General features: G+C 36.2%; 1 protein-coding gene across 8 annotated transcripts in view; it reads left to right on the top strand.

Moving 5' to 3' along the window:
- The window catches only part of LOC140161365 (probable phospholipid-transporting ATPase IA), a 105390-nt gene that overhangs the window by 77737 nt on the left and 12160 nt on the right, over window positions 1–15493 (top strand). For 6 of the 8 annotated variants that reach the window (XM_072184870.1, XM_072184869.1, XM_072184868.1 and 3 more), the window contains exons 17-32: window positions 288–337; window positions 864–933; window positions 1496–1580; window positions 2042–2094; window positions 2428–2562; window positions 2837–2927; window positions 3732–3886; window positions 4301–4383; window positions 5344–5638; window positions 6363–6437; window positions 6924–7046; window positions 7706–7846; window positions 9860–9916; window positions 10440–10547; window positions 11132–11220; window positions 12911–13012. In XM_072184870.1, coding sequence (XP_072040971.1) covers window positions 288–337; window positions 864–933; window positions 1496–1580; window positions 2042–2094; window positions 2428–2562; window positions 2837–2927; window positions 3732–3886; window positions 4301–4383; window positions 5344–5638; window positions 6363–6437; window positions 6924–7046; window positions 7706–7846; window positions 9860–9916; window positions 10440–10547; window positions 11132–11220; window positions 12911–13012 — 1712 coding nt within the window. Of the gene's footprint in view, window positions 1–287; window positions 338–863; window positions 934–1495; window positions 1581–2041; window positions 2095–2427; window positions 2563–2836; window positions 2928–3731; window positions 3887–4300; window positions 4384–5343; window positions 5639–6362; window positions 6438–6923; window positions 7047–7705; window positions 7847–9859; window positions 9917–10439; window positions 10548–11131; window positions 11221–12910; window positions 13013–14931; window positions 15000–15493 lie in introns of all 8 variants that reach the window. The other 2 variants (XR_011860092.1, XM_072184871.1) reach the window with 1 other exon arrangement.

The following is a 15493-nucleotide window of genomic DNA, read 5'->3' as shown; positions in this document are numbered from 1 at the left end:
ATTTTTCTCATTGTCCTTGTATATAATATGTTCTGATTGAATTTTGTGACCCAAAATGTGACAAAGTAGGCTAACCATATCATTGTTTATACAGTATTCAATAGGGTGTTCAAATTCACACCTTTGGCACTCACATCAAAAAGAAATGACATTCCAGTATGAGATATCATAATTGTGAAGTGGGGGTCAAGGTCCTTCAACCAAGTTGAATTAGCATAACTCTCTGACCACCCTCCTTTAACAGTGATATGTTAATCCTAACTTACTATTTCTTCTTTTTACTTCAGATGGGGGAACAGGAACGATATGATGTGCTGAATGTGTTGGATTTTACAAGGTATGTTGAATAAGTGATGACTTCTGACCCTTATTATTACAGCTTGCAATTATGGAACAGTGATTAAGGATTGCCAAGCTCTCAAGGTTAAATATTATGATTTTATCTTATTAGTTCCCTCGACACAGGCTTTAAAAGGGGAATTAACAAGTCTCTTAAGGTTTCAAACATGCCATTTTAATCTGTTTTAAAGGAGGAAACCTGCAAAGTTGAAGTAAAAAAGACTGATTATCCACACTCAATACACTTGAGATTTTGCTGGCAATACATGTAGTTCATTTCAATGCCTTTGGCATTGTTCGGGCATAGTTTCATTCCAATGCCTTGGGCATAGTTAATTTTGATGAAATTCTCTAAAATAGTTGAAACAAAGCCCCTACTTTTATGTCATGTCTGAGATAACATGAATCTGCATATGAGATATATAATACATTTTGGTTCTAGAATGATATGAATTCCCATTTAATTTTGGGGAATGAATTTATTAGCTACATATTCATGTTCATATGTTTCCCTTTGTTTTCAGTGCAAGAAAGAGGATGTCATGTATTGTGCGTACTGCAAATGGTACTATACTTCTCCTGTGTAAAGGGGCTGTAAGTAGAATTAATGACTCAACATTTTTTCCATATTTGAATCCTTTTTCATGATATTTAATTACAGACCCGTACCTGTCCTCGTATCCATACCCGTACTCAAGTCCCAATTTCTGTACTCGTACCTGTACCCGTGGCTCTGTACCCGTACCCATACTTGCACCTTATTTTGGCTTTGGACCCGTACCCATACCCGTACTCATGGCGGGTCCCAATACTACAAGTCTGTTGCATAGTATGTTTGAAAACTTACCTTCCTTCAGGTTTGACCAGGTGAATTATCGTGATTTGTGATGATGATGATGATGATGATGACGACAATGTGAAAATACTGATTTTAAGTCTGAAACGTTTTTTAAAGGTTGGCAGTTCTGCAATATAAAAAAGAGAGGAAACATTTGGTTTACTCGGTAGTATGCCACATAGACCATCTTCACTTAAAAGTATAACAATTCTTGCTGATAGCAGCACATAATGGAAAAACGCCAACGTCAACCTCGATATTTGACATAATTTTGATTTCATCATCTATGTGTGTTGCATTTCTCTATGTATTTTTCAGGACAATGTCATCTATGAGAGGTTGGCAGAAGGTCAGGAACATAGGGAGGAGACATTGAGGCATCTGGAACAATTTGCTTCTGAAGGTAGGTCATTGGTTGATTGATTGAATGGGTAGTCTTTGTATTGTGTGTATGGTAAGTTGATGGAATGACATGGAAAATGGTGGCTTTTTCAACAGGAATAAGTAAACTATGATGATATTTTATATTATATAGAATGAATCGGAGACATAATGATCATTGATCACAGTTCTGGTTCAGAATATTCAGTCTAGTGTTTTCACTAAATGAAATGTTCTTAGACCAACTGGCAAAGCAAATAGAGTATGTCTCAGAGATTGCAAAGATTTAAAAATCCAATGCGAGTTTATTCTTTTCTCCTATTTTTTCCCCTTTCCAACTCAGACATTGTCAAAATAAGCTTGAGATGCTCGGAAAATATCAAAACATACATTCTTATGCACAATGAAATATTGTCACTAATTTTAAAAGTGTTAATCACACAATTCTTCCAACAATTGCTTTTATGTATTTTTAACTTGCAGGTTTGCGAACCTTGTGTTTTTCATTCAGAGAAATTTCCAAACAAGATTATGAGGTAGGTGTCTTGATAAGATTGTTTGAAATGTATGAATGTATGAATAGATTAATAGGTAATGAGATGAATTGATGATAATTGTTGATAAGTGATGAAAATCTGACTAGTCTTCCAACTGCATCTTATAGGAAATTGATTGATTGAAAACAAAATAGAATGTTTGTGATTTTATATCCATTTGCCACATAGTACCAAGGATAAAATAATATGGGATGTGTCAGTCTGTTCAGCAGTAGGTGAAGCTTTGTAAGCCCTTATCACGCTAATGGGAACACTGGGTCACATAATGTATGCAGTACTGATTGGGCTGTTTCCCTTTTTTCTGCATACCAGGAATGGAGTGCTACGTACTACAAAGCCAGTACAGCTCTGCAGGACAGAGAGAAGAAATTGGAAGAAGCTGCTGAGTTAATTGAGATGAACTTTAACCTTATTGGTGCTTCAGCTATCGAAGACAAATTGCAGGATGTAAGTTTATGGAAATCTAGAGGTCCCTTTCATAGTTGATGGCGGATGTGATCATGATACATGGCTTGAATGACACCATTCAATTAGTCAATCAGGATCTCACTTCTGTATTTACGCTGTGCACATGTTATGTCGACAAATAAATAAATGCGAAGGAGTTCTAATCAGGGGCGTAATGAGAACAATTAAGCTGTGAAAACTTTTAGATATTTATTCAGATTTTGCATTTGTTTTGATATATATTATCTCAATGCAACTATGTGATATTTTTCAGGGTGTGCCAGAGACAATTGATACACTATTGAGAGCTGAATGCAAGATATGGGTGTTGACTGGAGACAAACAGGAGACTGCTATCAATGTCGGTAAGCAACATGCAGTAAACTAAGGCACCAGAAACAAATAGGTTCAATCTTTGGATCGACCGTCGATGCTGCTTCGATGCTTATTATTAATGAACTGTCAACTAATTAATAAGAATTAACGCTAAATTTTTATAGATAAATATCCCTACAGGCACAAATTACTATTTTATCACAATTAACAATAGTAAATTTATTTATTTCATAGATAATGAGGATCGACCAAGCATCGATGGTCGATCGAAAGATCAAACTAATTTGTTTCCATTGCCTAACAGAGTATAATACATTGATAAGGCTAACAAATGGCTGCCTAATTTGCCAGGAGGGTCCTTGAAAATGCACCAATCTCCCTACCTCATGACATACCTGAAAATATCTGATTTAGGCCAATATTTGAATCAATACTAGGTAAATGTAGGTAAAACTAGGATATATGTCAAATGGCAAACATTTTTGATGGCGACTTGGCTAGCAAGAAGTCTACATGTGATGAAAAACAAAACAAAACTGGTATGAGCATCCTCCAAACCTAGCCTTGTGTTTTGGTTTGAACTACTCTGCCGGCTATTGATTTTATAAATATTTAACCTCCCCGATTGCAGAATGTCAATTTTGGTATCAGCATCTGCATTGTACAAAAGCTTTCATTAAGGGATCGGATAACAACGTCCGATGTGCTTTCAGGCCCACAAAAAATACTATGCAAAGGTGGGTGACCGACCCGTTAAGAACAGAATGTAACAGAAGTTATCTCAACTGTAAAAGTGAATCAGATTACTGTATCAATTCCTTTACCTGTACCAGGTTACTCCTGCAAGCTGCTGACACAGGGTATGCCACTTGTGATCATCAATGAGCAGAGCCATGATGACTGCAGGGAGACACTGAGGAGACATATTGAGACGTTTGGAGATCAGCTGGGCAAGCAGAATGATGTAGGACTTGTTGTTGACGGAAAGGTGAATTATAGATTAACTTGGTGTTATAGTCAGTGTTCGTGATAAGATTGTATGTCACAAATTTTGGCACAGTGAAAAAAAACCCACAAGAAAACACCCAAGATTTGGTGCAAGAGAAAATTGTTAATTGTTAATAAAAAAATAAAAATTTGGCCAAAATTTGGCCAATATGAGAAAAGAAAGATTCTAGAGTATAAGCACTGGTAATTGGTTCCCTGTACAATACAAGCAAAGTTGATTATTTCGAAAATACTAATAAGGTTAATGGTGGAATATACTTTGGGAATTGTCATTGTTGGAAGTTTCACTTCTTGGTCTTTCACCTCAGTTTAAAATTTTATATGCTGTTATTTCTCCCTGATGTGAAGAAACTTGTTGAATTATAAAAAATTGTTGTTGTTTGCTTTTTTCCAGACACTGAAATTTGCTTTGGAATTTGACCTGAGGAAGGACTTCCTTGACCTTGCTGTATCATGCAAGGCAGTCATCTGTTGCAGGTGGGTAAAAGCAATCTTCTTCATAGATCAGAAATTCATGGTTTGTTATTGATATATGATGTAATGAGTAAGATTGAAAAATAAGCCACATTGCTTCAGAGCTACAATCAACGAAATTAATAGTTAGTACACCTTGACAGTATGCTCATATGTTGGAACTCTTCATTGCCACTCTGATAGTTCATTGAAATTAGTATAACTATGTTTGATGAGATGTACAAACCTTATCCTTTCCCCCTCAATCAATGTTGGGGAGACTGGAAAGCCCAATGGAAAAAGTGCTTTCATCAACATTGAAATGGGGGAGAGGGGTGGCGATTTACATTTAGTAAGCCAGAGTGTGCCAACATTAACTTCCTTGATTGTAGGTGACCATGAGATTATTCAGATTAATCAGATTATTCAGATACTTGGTAGCAACCCCCCCCCAAAAAAAGTCCTGAAGCCTACAATCAACAAAATTTATAGTTGGCACACTTGTGTGTTCTGTTTCAAATGACCATCGTATCACAACCTGGCATTCAATTTACACAGGTTTGCCATGTATTTGAAGCAGATTTGCCATCTTTATGCCACATTTCCCCACCCCATCAATTAATGTTGAGGGGTCTTACTGGTCTGATCAACCTTGTATTGGTGGAAGGGGGATGCAATTGATGTTCCTATGTTGAATGTGGGCCAACATTAATTTTGTTGCTTGTAGGTAGGGCAGATAGCTTGAATGTGGGAAATGCTAATGAGATCTGATCTATTTTGATGACACATATTAATACAAGCCTAAAATACATGGCTGAACATATAACGGGACATACAAGGAATTGACATACAAAGAATTATAATATATTTTATATTTCACCCAGACTGCATTTAACTTCTTATGCAGACCTTACATTCACTAGAGAATAATAGGGGATTTATTTTAGTTTTTTGAAGCTTAATTCTGTATTTTGTTCACTATAGGGTCACTCCTCGTCAGAAAGCAGAACTTGTGGAGCTGGTCAAAGCGAATGTGAAAGTAGTAACTCTTGCCATTGGTGATGGTGCTAATGATGTGGGTATGATTCAAGCTGCTGATGTTGGTATCGGTATCAGTGGTCTGGAAGGACTGCAAGCTGCCAATTCCTCAGACTATTCCATCGCACAGTTCCGATTCCTACACAAATTGATGTTGGTGCATGGTGTGTGGAGTTACAATAGATTGTCTAAAGTCATCCTGTATTCATTTTATAAGAACATTTGCCTGTATATTATGGAGGTGAGTCAGGTCTGATGGGTGCATGATGGATAATATCAAAATTGATTCACAATTTGGGGAGATATTATTAAGTAATAATTTAAGTAATAATTTTTAAAAATTGTGAAAATCTGATTTTTTTTATTATTGCCTTGTTATCATTAATATAAATTTTAACACTTTGTAACTCACATACTTAATAATGCTGATGTTGCATTCAACACAATTGAATAGTTAGAGAATAAACTATTTTTGTTTTAAAATCGTGTTATAGAGGATAGGCAGGTCTAATATTTTGTCACAGTGGATACCGGCTCATAGTCAGTTAAATATTATTTTCTATTTTATTTAGCAAAAGTTAGGTTACCGTCATGACAAACTTGTTCAGTTTACACAATTGCGATCGTGTGTGCATATTACGCACAAGGCTTATGCCTACTACACAATACATACGCGTGTCTCGACAAGTGTGTTTCACATTTTCAATACTTGGTGATGTTGTAGGATTGTCTGCGGCCTGATAAACATCACCTGAAATCATGCGCTTGTCTGAGCAGATTTTTTGTTTATAAACTAAATCCCGCCCACTGAATAAGAATGTCAAGTAAATAATATATCAGTCATAGGGACACTATCTTAATTGCGTTATAAACTTATATCTTATATCTGAGAGCATCCATTTATCAAATGTCAAAAGTTTGTTTCAATAAACACATTTGTATTGTTTATGTTTGTTTCTTTTCAGTTCTGGTTTGCTATTGTGAATGGATGGTCCGGTCAAATTCTCTTCAACAAGTGGTGCATTGGTATCTACAATTTGGTAAGTATGTGTAACTACCAAAGATTTTACAAAGGGATAATAATAAGTTACCATAATATGTCATGCCGTTTAAAAATGTGCCATTGTGATATGTTTAGTATCTAAATAGCATACCTGCACAATTTTTCAGAAGTAGATCAATATTTAACATCTTGCTTGCATTTATTTTTCAACGATATCGGTAAAGGTCTATGTGACCATCTCTACCAATGGGATGTAAATTGAGATATTGGACAGGCATATTCCCCTTTAAGTAATGCTTACATCGGTACATATTTCATATTGCTACTGCCAGTTAACAAGAAAGTGAAAAATCAGTCAAAAGGTTGTCAAATCCTTTCTTTTCTAAGAACGTTCACTATGGACTGCATCTCGGAACAAGCTTTGCTGTCTTTCCATTGCATTATCATAAACTATAATTATATGTAGAATTATTTATTTTTTCTACAATTAGTAACTATTTTCTTCAATCTGCTTTGATCCTAGGTCTTTACAGCTCTCCCTCCATTTGCCATTGGTCTGTTTGATCGTAACGTCAGTGTGGAAAGTATGCAGAAGTTTCCGCAGCTTTATAGACATTCCCAAAATGCAGAGTACTTCAACACAAAGGTAAGTCACACAGACACATGTGATTGGATAGCAATAGAAATAGGACTTAAAATGGCAAGGAATTGTTTTGTATTCATAACCTTATTAATATATGCGATGTGTTTAATCCAATCACAGATAATAACTTTAAAATATGCGGACGCAAATGCAGGTTATTGAAAAAGAACAATGACCGCGTCTTGTGACATAGCTAAAAGTATGCTTTACAATGACCGCATTACGTGACATGTTATGCATTCGAACTATTTCCACATTTGGACATATTTGGACATTGCCTGATTGTGCACTAGTGTGATTGGTTGCTAGCAGTATTTCCCTAATGGGCTATTCGATTTTTTACAGGGAAAACGAAAGATGCAGTAAAAATTCTATTTTGTTTTCAAATTGAAAAGAAGAAAATGTGACGTAAATTATTTAAAAAGTGAAAAGTGACGGTTATGAATGAGGTTGTACGCTCCTCTGGATATTCCTCGGTTCCAAATCACAATGTTTAGATATTTCACAATACCCTCAAAACAACTGATGCACAGTCATTAACCACTAAATGATTGCCATGACATTTCATGAATAGCACTTTTCAAGTTCCATCTTTGAAGTGGGATGCAAAGATTTGTGAACAAATGATGTAAGGTGACTGACCTATTTATGTTACTCTGCAGGTGTTTTGGATGTGGACAGCCAATGCAGTATTCCATTCTATACTTATATTTGGATTGCTGTGTGCAGGTCTTGAGCAAGATATAGCATTTGGTAATGGCCAATTAGGAGGCCATCTATTCATGGGCAACATGGCCTATACTGTAAGTACACCACTTTTGATTTGTAGAAGGTAACAGGTCCAGTACGTTTTAAAAATCATGTGCCCAAAGGCAGTAAAGCATTGAACTTTGGTTCTTACTCCCCTTATATATTGATATGTTAAGAACCGGGGTTAAGAATTTCGATTAAGCATCGTCCACTTGATCATGCACTAGTGTGTGATGTTTAGATATTTGCATGTTCTAGTATACAAATATTGACTGCTATGAGGGGTATGGTCAAAATTAACCAACTTTTAACCAATCAGATGGCAGGAATCTTTAGATGAGGTATATAATATATGATGTGTAAGCCTCTTATCTACGTTTTACAAGATATTTTATATAATTAAATTTCTTATTAATAACTGTAATATTAAATGACCAATCCATTTGGATTCCTTTTCTTGGCAATTCTTATTGAACTTGATCTGATTGATGTAGATGTGACTTGTTGAAAATAATTGACTTGCTCATGTTAATAATAATAATAATAATAATAATGGACATTTATAAAGCGCACAAAACAAAGGGTCTCTAGGCGCTGCACAAAAGGAAAAATACCGTAACTACAAACATCTTAAAAACTACAGAAGCATAAAAACCCATCAAAAATAATATCAATTATTAAATCTTAATCTACAACAGGATAAAACCAGCAATCATAATAATACACAAACATCAATGATGCTGAGCCAATTTACACTTAAAGCTAAAAACGACTAAAATCAGCCAAATATACACATGCTGAGATCATTTAAAACACAATAATCAATCATAGAGTACATAATCAGAAATAATGTGAAATAACATGGTTCGCGAACAGTTCAGCAGTAAGCCTGGTTGAAAAGATGAGTTTTGAGATGAGTTTTAAATTGGTAAATTGTGCCGGAGTTTTTAATATGAGAAGGAAGAATGTTCCATAACTTTGGTGCAATCACAGAGAAGCTCCTTCCATAGGTAGTTGTGTGGCTGGAATGCGCGCGAAGCAAGTTCTGTGAGGAAGATCTTAAAACCCGACTTGGAGTGTACGCGACAATTAGATCAGAGAGATAGATCAGAGAGATTGTTGAACTTCATGACCTGTCATGTATGTCATACGCAGATGATAGCCAGTTGTATGTTATCATTAAACCATCTGAGCGTACTAACACGTTGGCTAAGCTTGAAGCCTGCATTTGTGACATCCGGGCATGGCTTTCTGACAATAAACTTATGCTTAATGACAGTAAAACTGAGTTGCTCCATGTAAGGTCTCGGTACGCCAAAAACGTGCCTGAAGTGACCGTCACTATTGGTGACACTACCATTTCTTCTTCAGCGGAGGTTTGCAACTTGGGTGTCTTGTTTGATGAGAAGTTGTCAATGACTAGCCATGTCAATAGTGTCTGTCGGCGTGCATCGTACGCAATCCATAGGATTGGCAAGTTGCGTCGATACCTGGATTCTGTAAACACCGAAAAATTGGTGCATGCATTTGTGACCTCACGTTTAGATAACTGTAATTGTGTTTTCACCGGCCTTCCAGAAAAAGAACTCCAAAAACTTCAACGCGTCCAAAACGCTGCAGCCAGAGTGGTTACGCTGACAAAGAAATCTGAGCACATTACGCCAGTTAGGTACCAGCTGCACTGGCTTCCGATCAGAGAGAGAATAGCCTACAAAATACTGCTATTGACTTTCAAAATCCTTCATAGTCAGGCGCCGGTCTATCTCTCTGATCTAATTGTCGCGTACACTCCAAGTCGGGTTTTAAGATCTTCCTTAAGATGTCGGGTTTTAAGATGTTGTGCTTTGAAGTATAAGTCAAATTGTGTTTAATATCAGTTACATTATTTTTACATCAATGATGAGAGTATGTAATTTATATTTGTTGTTGAATTATTCTCTATTTGCCCACTCTCTCAGACCCATTATGTTACTCTCCATACATGATCCCCATATCATCTGTTGTTATTATTTGTCTATTTGACACAAATCCGAATACCTGATGTTATCCTAATTTGCCCTCCACAGTATGTCATTGTCATTGTCACACTCAAAGCTGGTCTAGAAATGGATGCCTGGAGCTGGGTAAGTCATCTCTTATATATGTGTGGGTGGGGGTGTGTCTGCTGCATGGAGTGTGTGTGGGGATGGGGGTATCTGTGCTCTTTTGAAAACGCCATTAATCAAGGACACTCATGATGAGAAATCGCTATGTAACAGTGGATACACATGGTGGTTTTTGGACTGTGTGACATATTGAAAATGATATAGAGAGCATTAGTTGGGTCAGTATGTACTCAGTGGTAAAAAGCTTGTTATAAGACAAAAACATCTGAAATGTGTGTATATTTCTGTCAGCTTTTGGTGCGATATGTTTGGGGGAGGAGTGTGCACAGAAGGGGTGTGTATGTGCAAGTAACAATTAATTCAAGAAAAGGGAACATTAATCAAACTTGTGTTTATGGGGAAAAAAAATTTGGTTTGTTATTAAATAGACACTATCCATGCAAGGGGACATGCAGGAGTGAAACAAATTATTAATATACCATCCATATATCTGTTGTTGTAATTTCTGTGTTCATTGACTGATGTACCATTGTTTTTTCAGCCTGTACATGTGGCGTTGTGGTTCAGTATTATTTCTTGGTTTATATTCTTTGCTGTCTACTCAGCCATTGCTACTCATATTCCTGGCTCTGCTGAAATGTATGGACAGGTAAGCTGCCTGCAGGTGTTTCTTAGGGATTCAATCATGTTTCACCGTTGTTCATCACCGATTAACAACAATGTGTCCGCGTCGTCTGCATGGTTTACTTCGCGAGGGCAGCTTTAGCTGCCTGAGCGAAGTAAACCATGCAGACGTGCGTAAGTTGCAAGAATTTTTATTTATATTGAATTAATAGCATTATTTTGCATGGAGATATCCAGGTTGAATTTCATAACACAGTAAATATTAAGCATCTCTTAAAATATACAAGTTAATGAAAGTTTATTCCCTGTGCCTCTTTACATATTATGAAGTGGTCATAAGGAATTAAATAGTTAAATAGTAATGATCACATTTTATTATTTCCATGCATGGCCCAAGGAAAGGCAAATCAATGTTGAACCTTGGACCTCTGGGACTCTGGACCAGGTCTTACCATCATCTTACTATCAAGGACGCTTTGACATTGAAGTGACAATATAGGACCAAGATTCAAAATTACATTTCTCTCACACCTTTACTAAAATGAAATATAATATATGATTGAAAATTAATTAACCAAAGAAAAAATTTGACGTTGCTCTTTTTTCCAGTCCCATAACGTGTTTTCAAACTCAATCTTCTGGATGCTGTTATTCGTCCTCACCGTAGCTGCTCTGTTCCGAGACATCGCTTGGAAAGCGTAAGTTTATCAAATCTCATTATTTATACTTGTAGGACAATTCAAAACAATATTACCCTCTTTTATTATATTGCTTGCAAAGTGCAAAGCACATAACTTTTGTTTGTAGGAAAATTCATAAACAATATTGCGAGATGTCGTTTGGAAAGCATAGCTTTATCAAATCTCATAACTTTTCAATTGGTAAGTTTTTAGCAGGTTCGCCGTCAGATAAGTTTAGAACTGTCAAGCTTTCGTCAGGAGTAATAGCTCCGACTCCTTCTGGACAAAGTACCTAATAATGAGATATGTAGGCCTTCTGGTGGCTCTGAAAAGAGCCGTTCACTGAAGACTGCCCCTTGTCAACAGAGAACAAGCAGATCTCGCCTATCTGCTAATGTAAAAGGTTTGGTGGCTCTGAAAAGAGCCGTTCAGAGCTGCTTTTGACGAAAGCTTGACAGTTCTAAACTTGTCCGACGGCAAACCTGCTAAAAACTTACCTATTGTTATGAACTCCTGTCGTAAAAACGGCCCACAACTTTTGCTTATGGGAAAATTCAAAAAGAATATTGCAGCTGTGTGCATGATACCAACCATGGGAATATGAATGATTGCTTCAAAGTATCAACCATGTTGTATCAATTTAGTTTCTGTAGGAACTTCTTGCTTCAGCCCAATAAAAAACGAAATGACTATGAAAAGTTAACAAGAAAATCAAATATTGTAGTATCTGCAGATATATCTATATGCCTGGCAGATGGTGATTGCAGTGATATCAACAAAGTGTGTGTAAGCTTGTGACAAATAACCATATACCTGCTTTATACAGGCAGATTACTTTAAATTTTATTCATTCAATCTTTTATATCAAATCTAAAAAAGAAGGTATATGAAAATCTAAAAAAGAAGGTACATGAAAACTCTGGCCACAAGCTGGACTGAAACATATTAAACAGAATATACAAAAAAAAAAAAAAAAAAACATAAAAGCGATAAAAATTCACTATAATGTTTTCCAAACCAAAGATTGATGCATTTTCTCCTCCATTAACACAGGTTTTATCATTCAAACAAAATCACACCTAGTCTATAAGTGCCTTATTTGTTGGTGACATTTTGACAGCCACCGTTTGCGAGAACCAAAGGTGAATTGTTCCTTCATAGATGGCACTCTCATCTGGTGAAAAGTTACAAGCACTCAAGTTTTTCAGCATGAGTATATATTTCATATTAAGGCATGGTCTGGATGCAGGGCATAGTGAACATTATATAAGGTGGCCCAAGGATGGACCCTTGAGGGGCACCTGCAGTGCCTTGTAATGTCCTTACTTGGTAGCTCCAGTTTGGCTAGAACTGTGGACAGTGTTTCACTGAAATTGAAATGAAGTCAATGTGTTGAACAAAATGTTCAGCATTGAGTGTATGATTAAGGGGACAGCAGGATTGAGCCTTGTGGGATTCACAAGATTAAGCAATAATCTACAAGTCATTTTTGAAACCGGAGATCGACCTATTTTTCAAAATAAATTATCAAAACTTACTGTAGAATCTGTAACAGAAATAGGCCAAAACAGGGAATGAAATATGCGATCAAAATCAAAGTCCTCTGAAATCCAGACCACGCCTTATTTCACCTCTTCATGTATCCATTACTGTTTCATGGTTTAGTGTTAGTAGTTAAACAGTGTCCCACTGCACACACTTGTTACAGATTCCGACGCACTTTGTTCAAGTCATTAGCTGAGGAGGTACAAGAGGCGGAGGTGCAAGCAATTGATCCCACCGCTATCATCCAACGCTCAGTCAAGAAGAGGTAAGAGTTCATAACGGACAACCATGTTTATTTATTTGTGTTAAGGCTTCAAGGCTTGCAATTACACTAGGTTTCAACCAGGCTGTCTTGTCATCTCTGTTATAATCAGGGTTGCCAAAAGATTTCAGCCCGAATCGCGGATCAAATAATCCAAAAGTCGCCCAATTTTTTTCTTAACCATTGGTTTCTATGGGACAGGAAACTGTCAAAAGTCGCGGAGAAAATTGTCAAAAGTCGCCCAATTGGGCTACCAAATCGCGGGTTTGGCAACCCTGGTTATAATACACATTTCATTCACTGGCAGTGGCAGAGGAGAGTTCTGGATATGAATGCAATGGAGTGAAGTGAAAATCAATACAGCTTACAGTAAGAATTTCATTTGAATGAACGAACATAGCATGATGCAGAAGTGAATGCAACTCACTCCTGGTTTCATTCAAATGAAATTCTTGACATAGACATACCAAGGAATGAACTGAGTGCATATCTCCTCAGACTACTTCAGAATATCTCTTCAAACTTGATTATGGTGGCATCCTGGTTGAAAAATAATGTAATTAATTTGAAGTCATTGCAGACTAGCAATCTCAAACCAGTTAAGTCGCATGTATGTGTAAATGTGAGGGAAAAAATCTTTGATGTAAAAATAAAATGGTAAGATTTCCACATCGCACATTTTGGCATCAAATTTGAAACAAGATAAAAAAAAATCAGTTTTGTGAGTTTTGTCACCCAGATATGTTGTGAATAGCACAGAAAGTAAATGCATGTATAGATTATTATAAGTTTTGGAAAACAAATATTTTCATGGTAGTTAAATCTTCAGATCTACAGTTTGTATACTTTAAAGTACGAAGTAAAGTACGCAGTAAATTACACAGTTTCTGCATGCCGAATGTCAAAAGGAATTAACACACTGCTAGGTGCACACAAATGCATGAGCTTCTTAATATGTGACACATGATACTCTTACGCACAATGTGCGTACCTTACTTCATACTTCAAAATGGACAGACTTTAGTATTGAGGGTTTGGCTCAAGAAGGGCCTATCTGCAACAGCTGCCAGGTGTTATATCCTTAGATTTGGCATGTTGAGCACTTGGTTAAAAACCTTCAGTAACAAAGAGCAGCTATTGCAGAGGGTCCATCTTGACCTAATCTCTTGGTGTTTTTGTATAATGATTTCTTTCAGGGGAAGATCCAGTCACTCACAGTGCTCATTTGTTATGATACACCATACACTGAGTCTGTAATGTCAAACACTTGTGATCAGTCAACATTTTCATTTAAGACATTCTACTCTTTCTCGTCACTTGCGATTTGTTTACCGTCTATCTTGTCACAATATTGCATGCCCTTTAAAGCTCTTACGGTATTATACATGTCTTTTATAGCTTCGTATGTTTCCCCTTCAAAGATGGAAGTTTCTTACGACTATATTAAACTTGATCTCAATCAATTTTCATATCTCGGATCAATTTTTCATATCTCAATCAAAATTGCATCCATTCCACAGCTTCTGGATCATTGCACATACATCTCACTTAAATTCAGAAAGGAAAAAGATTGGAAAGCACCAACGTTTTTGTCAATTTTGACGATTTTATGCTTTCATCCCAGTACAAATAGATATACGATTTTGATTTGAATCTCCAAATATGTCTGCATGGGAGAATGCATGTGCTGTGCCATGTCATGTAATTAGTAGATTTGTTTATAGTTCTGTGATTCTGTAAGCGTTTCATGTTACATGTTTTCTGTTGATGTATACAAGAGCTTACATACATAATGATTTATCAACAATGTAAGGCTAAGGTTTGCTCCCTCCCACAGAAATCTGAATGAATCAATGCATGCAATGAAACGGCTGATTACATAACCTATAACCTGCCTATTATTCTTTTCTTTTTATCCAAAGATTTAATTGTAGAAATAAGTAACTTTTCGGGTCTGGTTTTGTCAAGTGTAAATACCAAAAATATTCAGGTACGGTATCTTTATAGAGAAACACATTATTGAAAAAGCACCAATGTGGGTAAAATATGGGATTTACCCTGACACTAACCAATCCATAGAAATAATAATGAGTCAACAAACTTGCATGCTAAATTTAGAGCATACTGACATGTGTTGTTTTGGAGAAGGGAATTCTATCTGTGCTCTGCTTCTTGTATGGGGCATAGTTCTCATAAGCCACATAAAGCCACCAAATCTTAAAACCAAGGTATTCTGCTTTGCATGTTAATATAGGTCAAAGGACCAAACCAAAGAAAAACAAATACCAATATTGTTACCATGAACACCCTGTTTTTCATATTTGCCTAGGCTAATCCACAATTTAAACATTTTTTGTCTTTTTGTTTTCAAATAGAAAGTTGTACAGTTCATATTGAAAGTTACAGTTTACATAACTGAAACAGTTTTTTCCTGTTCAGTGTTTTGTTGAAGTGATATTTAGTTATGTTTGTTTACTGCACCAA

The sequence above is a fragment of the Amphiura filiformis genome, chromosome 9 (assembly GCF_039555335.1).
Source record: "Amphiura filiformis chromosome 9, Afil_fr2py, whole genome shotgun sequence".
Taxonomy (NCBI): Eukaryota; Metazoa; Echinodermata; class Ophiuroidea; order Amphilepidida; family Amphiuridae; genus Amphiura; species Amphiura filiformis.
The sequence above is the reverse complement of the archived record's forward strand: the minus strand, read 5'-3'. Positions and strand labels throughout refer to the sequence as shown.